General features: G+C 36.0%; 2 protein-coding genes and 1 long non-coding RNA gene across 3 annotated transcripts in view; 2 read left to right on the plus strand and 1 right to left on the minus strand.

Moving 5' to 3' along the window:
• Window positions 1–6: 6 nt before the first annotated feature.
• Window positions 7–2,270, plus strand: LOC112506745. The gene is made up of 2 exons (XR_003068486.1): window positions 7–174; window positions 2,011–2,270. It is a non-coding gene; the product is annotated as an uncharacterized LOC112506745 (long non-coding RNA).
• A 1,676-nt stretch (window positions 2,271–3,946) lies between these two features.
• Window positions 3,947–4,933, minus strand: LOC112506227. The gene is made up of 2 exons (XM_025110245.1): window positions 4,718–4,933; window positions 3,947–4,306 (listed from the first exon to the last, which is right to left on the minus strand). The coding sequence occupies exons 1-2, from the start codon at window positions 4,931–4,933 to the stop codon at window positions 3,947–3,949; spliced, it is 576 nt and encodes a 191-aa protein (XP_024966013.1).
• Window positions 4,934–6,455: 1,522 nt separating this feature from the next.
• The window catches only part of LOC112506228 (mitogen-activated protein kinase kinase kinase 1-like), a 5,308-nt gene continuing 3,740 nt past the window's right edge, over window positions 6,456–8,023 (plus strand). Inside the window, exons 1-4 of the mRNA XM_025110246.1 lie at window positions 6,456–6,798; window positions 7,293–7,377; window positions 7,472–7,534; window positions 7,926–8,021. Of these exons, the coding sequence (XP_024966014.1) occupies window positions 6,668–6,798; window positions 7,293–7,377; window positions 7,472–7,534; window positions 7,926–8,021 (375 nt within the window). The 5' untranslated portion in view covers window positions 6,456–6,667. The remainder of the gene's footprint in view (window positions 6,799–7,292; window positions 7,378–7,471; window positions 7,535–7,925; window positions 8,022–8,023) is intronic.

Consider the following 8,023-nt stretch of genomic DNA (forward strand, 5'->3'; position numbering starts at 1 on the left):
TTTCATTCTTAAATGCTTGCAAGTCGATCCAAATGACCGTCCTACTGCTGCTCAACTACTGGAGCACCCATTTTTGAAGAGATCAGGTTCTATGAACTCGGTCCTTGCTTCTCCAGGCTACAACGGCATGCAATTGTAACAGCTTTCCATAAGCTCCCATGGCAAAGTATATGGGTAAGTTGAGGTTTTGAAAACTATTTGAGGTTTCAGTTAAACCAAGTGAAGTGAGAAGCATATGAAAGTTGTGAAGGACAATAGTTTGATATGGTAATGTACCCAACCCAACCCAACCCAACCCAACCCAACCCAAACCAAACCAAACCAGAGAGTAGAGAGGTTGTTTCCTTAAAGACCCTCGACTTGCAAAACAATAGCAAAAAACATGCAAGAAAAGTAGCATATTAAAATAGGAACATAAGAGTGTATGCAAGTACACATCAAGTACGAGGAACATAAGATAATAGATAAAACAGTGCATAAATAAAACATAAAAAATGGGAAAAACTAAACCAACACAACAATCTATCTTCCACAAGGCTCTAGTAACCTAAGTGCCACTACTCTGCAATTTTCACCTGCACACACTCTACCTTCTCTAAACTCCCCTCCCCAAACCTTGTGATCTACAGTCCCCACACTTAGTCCTGTCCTGTCCCGTCCCGTCCCATGTACCAAACGCAGCCTAAGTGCCACTACTCTGCCCTTTTCCCTTGCCCATCCTTTACCTCATCTCAACTCCCCTCCCTGACCATGCTTTCTACACATCCTCACTTATAGTTCTTTACCCCAAACTACTATTCCCACATTCTTTTCAGTCTACCTCTCCTCCTCATCCCCCTGACCGTCATTCTTTCTATTCTCCTCATTGGTGCCATCATCTCCGTGATAAGGTGCAATTGCTAACTTTGCTCGAAAGACCTTATTTGATATCTTATCCCACATGGTTCAACCACACGTCTACCTTAGCATCCTCATTTCTGCGACTTCCATCTTCTCGTCATGCTCGTTCCTCGTGGCCCAACGCACCGACCTTTATAACATGGCTCGCTTAATGGCCGCTCTGCAAAATTTCTCTTCAGTTTTAGTGGGACTTGTCGCGCAACACTTCCGTGGCAGATCTCCACTGTAACCGCCCTGTCTTAATCTTATGTGTTATATCTTCCTCGATTTTGCTACCTCCCTTGAGTCCCTCGAGAAATCTCATCCAAAATCACAGCAAAAAGGAATGGGCTTAGTGTCTATCCCTGGTGTAGCCCTACCTCCACATGGAAAAACTATGTATCACCAACCGGGGTCGGGTAACAAGTTTTTGGACGCTTGTATCCATGGTACCTTCTCTTTTTCAGGCTCCTTCAAATCACGTCAATGACACACTATCAAAGGCCTTCACCAAATCTATGAACACTACTTGTAGGTCCTTACCACACGCTCTATAATTATCCATGAGGCGTTTGAGGACGTGACTTGCCCCAGTTGACGACCTCCCTAGCATGAAGGCAAATTGATTTTCTGACACCTCTGTTTTGTGCCACATCTTGGCCTCAATCATCCGTTCCCATAATTTCATGGTGTGGCTAATTAGCTTTATACCGTGGTACTTGGCACAATTCTGTGTGTCACCTTTGTTCTTATGTAGTGGCACAACCACACTAAGTTTCTACTCTTCAGGCATGCTTGTGGTCCTAAGAGTTGCATTAAAGAGTTTCATCAACCATAGACAAATCAATGCCTCTATGGTAATGTTTACCTTGTTTAGTCAATTTTATCGATGTCATTTTCTGACATCAAACCATATATTGATATTCGTTTCTTAAGAAACAGGATCCACAAAAGTAGCTCAAGTATAGTCGTTTTAAGGTTGTAATATGATCACCCTACAGCTTCACGGATGAAATTTGTGCATATTTTAGGAGCATGCTTTAATGAACGTAAATGTGATTGTTTATATGATTTTTGGAAGATGCTCGTGTGCATTATGAAACATAACACAAATCTGGTTGGTGTATTCAGGAATCGATCGGAGAGCAAGTGTGCATAGTGGTTGTGAAGACATGTAAACTATTAGTGTTTTGATTTTGATTTGGTTGTAAGTTGCATTCGTCGTTTGTTTGTTGTAAAGAGTGGGCATAATTTGTTTGTAGAGAGAGAGAGAGAGAGAGAAGATGTACATAATTTGGAAAAGAATAATAGGAAGGAAAGTTATTTGATTGATGGAGGTGGTCAGCATTTGTAGCAGTCCTAAAATCTATAAGATTTCTTTGATGTTTCAACAATCTTGGATGCTCTGAAATACCATGAGGTACATTGCTGGAGAAGTAGATATGGATGAGAACCGTCTGAACCGGTCTCGCGCACCCGTCCTCACAAGGTTCGGTCCTGGTCAGACCCAGTTAACAACATCAAAAAGGGTCCCTGTCCGTCCTCTCATGTCTGTTTCTAGGCAAGTCCTTATCAGAACTAGAAGTGTATCCGTATAATGTAGCGTGATACACCTTGATTTTGAAGTTGAAAACTCAGAATCCTGAATCCTAATTCAATTTCAAGCTTTGCTTTGTCTAATAATATGTATATATAGAAGATTACCTTTTTGTTATCAATTTCTCCAAAACTGTATATTTAATCCTCAAATCTCTTCCATTTTACTAAAACTATATATTTAATCATCTAATTCATAGTTTCGAAACTACATATTCAATCATTTAATTCTTTGTTCTAAAATACATATTTAATCGCCAAACATGTTCATGCAAAATGCATATTTAACCAACAAACCTTTTCATCAAAAATACATATTTAACTACCAAATTGTTCTTCCAAATCACATATTTAACCACCAAACTTTTTCATTATTTCAAAACACTGTTCATGTAAGCTTACCTATCTGCTTCTTGCAAATCCCAAAACATGATCACATTTATAGGATCGTCTCTTATCATCGAAATTACTTTAAACTTCTGTGGTTGGGCTAGTGACTGCATTTTTGATATCTCAGAAGTGATCATCGAACGTTTCTTATCAAGTATTTCTTCTCGTTCGATACCCTTGTTAAGTTTGTTCGCCATTTTCTCCAGACTTTCTCCAAGTTTGGTAGCCACATTATTGAATCCTTCAGCCATGGGATCTACTCGACATTTTATCTTCTTACCACACCCGCTTGAAGTTTATTTAGATTGCATATTTGCATTGACACCTTGATATTGCTAGTTGTCATCACGTCATCAGACTCATCATACATGTGTTGTGTTTGATCTTCTATATTTACCTCCTCTTCCGCCTCAACAAAATCTCTTGCTCTATTTCATTGAGCCCGATCTTTTCCAAATACAATATAAAGATCCTCATAAAAAGGATACGTTTTGTTCTTCCGTTTTCCCACCCCTTTATGGGATGAAATAGAATAACATAAAGATACATAAAACTATAACTATATATTACGCAAATTTAAATAACAAATTTTTTTAGTACGTACCTGAAGATACGACTCTAAAAATTGGTCTTTGGCAACTGCACAATGCTTTACACTAGTGTATTCAAAGCCGCTAGTGTATCAACCACTTATCATGTTATGCATAAAAGTCCAATTTTTCTTCATTATTTTGACTTTGATTCAGTATGTGGTTTCCCTAAAATACCAGAGCCCGACAATGATTCTTTTAATGCTTGTTCAAGATATGTTAAATAACTCGATTAAAGCCGTTATCAGCTTTAAAATGCTCCCATATTCACCATGGTAACTAAAGCTTCAACAAATTTTGTTTCTTCAATATTTGTCCATACTCGATAATTTCTAATTTGATTCGTGATACCTATAATCATAAATGAATCGTTTGAAGTACAACAACATTTAATTGTCCACGTCCAAACTCAATAATTTCTATTATAAACAAACATTAGATTTAAACAAACATTAGAAGTATGAGTTAACCAAACATTTGAATCATACATATTAATTGGTAGCAGTCCAAGAAGCAAACATAGATTGTACTAAATTATCCCTAAATGCAGTCCACTCATTTGAAGTACCAACGACATTTATATTATCTCCGTCTTCGACTCCAAGGTCTCCGGTTGCCTCATCCACTTCACCTTCATGGTCAAATGGATCTATTGGCATTTCTTGCATTATAAAATTATGGAGGAGACAACATGCCATGACGATCATAACTTTTAAATCAATAGGATAATACAAGTTATCTCTTAAGATTCCCCATCTTGCCTTTAACATACCGAAACATCGTTCAATAACATTTCTCGCCGATAAATGCTTCATATTGAAAAAGCCTTTGGCAGTGGTTGGTTGGTGTATCTGACATCAACCAAGTAATAACCTAAAAATAAATTAAGTTAATAAACCCTCAAAACTTATACTTGTTAATATATCGTAAACTATCAAAAACTATACCCGGTCTTGGAACTTTTAATTCATGAGGCCTAAGAATGGCATCTCGAAGCACTCTACCATCAGCAGCCGACCCCTCCTATCCCCGTTACACATATATAAAGTGCATATCTTGTGAGAACACCCCTAACACGTTTGCCGTAATATCATTCTTTCTTGTTATATATCTAGGTTTGTCTTCGTGTGGAACTAAACAATTTATGTGAGTTCCATCTAAAGCTCCTAGACAATTCTAGAACCAAGAAAAAAATATCATTATATTTTCATAATAATTAGACTTATTTACGAATAAGTAAATCTTAAAAGAAGTGGAAATACCTTAAACCATTTCCATATTTGATCAGTAGAGTTATCAGTAACAGGTTCAGATTTCTTAAGCAATCTTGGATGTAACCTTATTATGGCATTGCAAACTCGAGCAACAACTCTACTAATTGTTTCTCCCGAACAATGAAAATGACATATTATAACCCGATTCTTAACATTGTGAGCAATAATACGAAGATACATGGCAACTTGTTCTTCAATATTCATAAACCTAGTTGTTTTTAATGTAAATAATGTAAAAAACACAAATTAAGTATATGGTTGGTAAAACATGAAGCATGTAAATAACACTTTCTTGTTGTATGCCTAACGATGTTTAATACTATTGGACAAAGGTCCTAAATACCAAATCTACTACCTTTTCAACTGAAACAAGCAAAAAAAAAAAAATCTATGAAGCAGTAGGCATTGCCAACACACAAACACACTTATATATAGGTAATTGTCTGTTTACTTTTTACCATTTTCGAAGTTCTCATGATGAAACTGAGATGGTAAGCCGTTCATTCCCAATATCAAATAATTTAACTAAAGGATCTATTTTCATACGTTGGATCGAAGTTTTTAAACTTGCCATAGTTGGTATTGCTGCCTAAACAAGTTGACTGCTAAAAACCTATAATAAATCATCCCATAGGCATTTAACTTGAATGGTTTCTATCCTGCAATCAAACAACTGATTTGAACACTGGGTTATAAAATTATCGTAACCCAGATGGAAGCAAGTTTACTACAACTTTTCACAAGATCAGAAATCTTTTTCAAGAAAGAAATCCACAGATTTGCATAGAAAATATGATGATTTCAAGAGGGTTTTTTTTTATAGAAATGAAGTTGGAGTTAAGATCAAGAACCTTTTCCAAGAAAGAAATCCACATATTTGAATAGAAAATGTCATGATTTCAATAGGTTTTTATAGAAATGAAATTGGAGTTGAGATCAAGAACCTTTTCCAAGAAAGAAATTCATTGGTGTTCAATAAAACCTTGAAGAAGTCAGATGTGGGTATGCATAATGCATATATCGTTTATGAAATACATCAAGCAAAAATGGTATAAAGCTTAGAACACAAGAATCTTCAACAAGGTGCCTTGAAATAATACTAGTAACAGAAATCAAATTAACTTACAAGAGATGCCTTGAAATTAACTTACAAGACCAGCATGTAATTAACTATATTTAAAATTATATTACAATTTCAACCATAAATTCGCATGAACCTTCGGCCTTTTTTCTAGTTTGTTAGTCCTTTTTTGTATGTTCTCATTTTTATTTTACTTTTTGTAAACACAAACGATTAGTTAGATTGTAATATGATATATCAAAGTTTCAACCCGATCAACTTTGACAAATCAACTCGTACGATGTTTAGGATTGCTTATTTGAAACAACTTATGATTTTCTACAAAAACACTTATCAATTTATTATAAGTTAGAAGGGTTTAACTTCTACAAAAACTTCTTGTCACCGGTTTGACAACCGTATAAGTTATTTATCCAAACACTCAAAAATGCTTATTATCGATGTCACACCAGAATAAAACAATAAGTTGTTTTTATAAGCAATCCCAAACTTCGTTGATGGAAACGATCCTTAACCTGACCTTTGTTTCTAATCAATTTTATGGATGGGGTCTAACAGATCAAAGCGCCTACCAATCAAATGATATTTTTTATAGATAAAATGTTACGGACAACAATTGCTACTGGAAAATTGAAAGAGAAATCCCGTGTTCATATAAAACGTAGCAGTTCACTGTTTATTTGGAAATCAATTACTGTTTTGTTTGCGGATGATATGGGTTGGACTTGGTCAACGATTGGAGTATTTCTCACGCGGACGACGAAGACTTGACCTTAGACCCACCAATTGTCTGAAATACTTTGCAAATTTAGTAGAACGTAGTGGGTGACACAGCGAAGGAGGGAGAGACGAGAGGGATGAATCCAGCTTCTGAACTTGATTACTCTCTTTCCCCCAATGAACGGTTCAGGGGCAGTTTTACAAACTGGCAAAAGGGTGAATTTCTTGGAAGTGGTTCAATGGGCACCGTTTATGAAGGTGTCACCGAGTAAGTGACGCTTAAGTATCACTGCATATGTACACAATCATCAATTCATCATCTATGGGATTGTAATGTTTTATAGAGTTTGCGGATCATGATTCTCTGACTCGAATAAGAAAGATTAGAAAATGGTACCCCAAGTGTTTGTTTTAGTGTCAACATCATGTAGCATCCTTTATAGGCATGAGAGCAGTACTATGTGTCAGTGTCTCCTTGTTGGCCATTAGATATGCTTCAATGGGAGGTGATTTGGAGGTCTAACTCTTTGTTAATAAGCATTTTAAAACCTACTCTTTCTTCTTATGTGTTTTGATGTGTTTTTATGTCAATTTTAGAATTTCCATTTATGGGTAAGCGCTCAAGCAGAAGCATGGGTTTCTTTTGTTTAGTATCAATTCATTATTCATGTCATAGCTTACCTAAAGAAGAAGCCCCTTTTCCTTTGATATTATCTCATTACAGTTTACATCCTCTGATGCAACCTTTGCTTTTGTTTGCAGTGAGGGGTTCTTTTTTGCTGTGAAGGAGGTTTCTTTACTTGATCAAGGTAGCCAGGGAAACCAGAGAATTGCTCAACTTGAGCAGGTGATTTATAAATTGTTGTCATTTCTTCAAGTTTATGTATAGGTTCATATCCATCAAATCATGAGTTATTTTTGTCTTCCTTTTATTGTTTCAGGAAATATCTTCATTAAGTCAGTTACATCATGATAACATAGTTCGATATCTTGGAACAGATACGGTATGTATTTCATCTCTTAAGGTCTGTCTTTTTCATTGGAGACTTAAAAGCAAGCTTCTAGCTGATAATTCTTCAAGCAGAGCTATTTTCTTTTTAGAAAGTCATTATGTATATTGGAGGGCATAGGCTGCAGGAGGTTGCAAATTTAGGAAATAAAAAAGTTGAAAATAAATCAGAAGTGTTAACCATGGACAGCATCACAACCCTTCTTTTCTATGATTCTATCAAACCATCCTCTGAATTGGGATGCATATTCCTTCTTGATCAAGGATATGGTCAAAGTACAGTTTTAACTCGAGCTATTAGGTTAGGGACTTGCTAACCAAACCAAAAATTTACGTTAATTTCTTTAACCATATGGGGTACATGATAACTTGAAATGATGTTTCAGGGTAATGGTAAACTTTATATCTTTCTTGAGCTTGTAACAAGAGGTTCGCTGGCAAGACTCTATCAGAAGTATGACCTGCGGGATTCTCAAGTATCGGT

Source organism: Cynara cardunculus (assembly GCF_001531365.2).
Source record: "Cynara cardunculus var. scolymus isolate 2C chromosome LG 2, CcrdV1, whole genome shotgun sequence".
Lineage (NCBI taxonomy): Eukaryota > Viridiplantae > Streptophyta > Magnoliopsida > Asterales > Asteraceae > Cynara > Cynara cardunculus.

Bases quoted from the DNA above. Each gene is read 5' to 3' on its own strand.
- LOC112506227 (XM_025110245.1), bottom strand. From the start codon at position 4,933: ATGAATATTGAAGAACAAGTTGCCATGTATCTTCGTATTATTGCTCAC. The intron at 4,307-4,717 runs GTATTTCCACTT...GGTTGATGTCAG, and splicing joins AAATATGGAAATGGTTTAAG to ATACACCAACCAACCACTGC.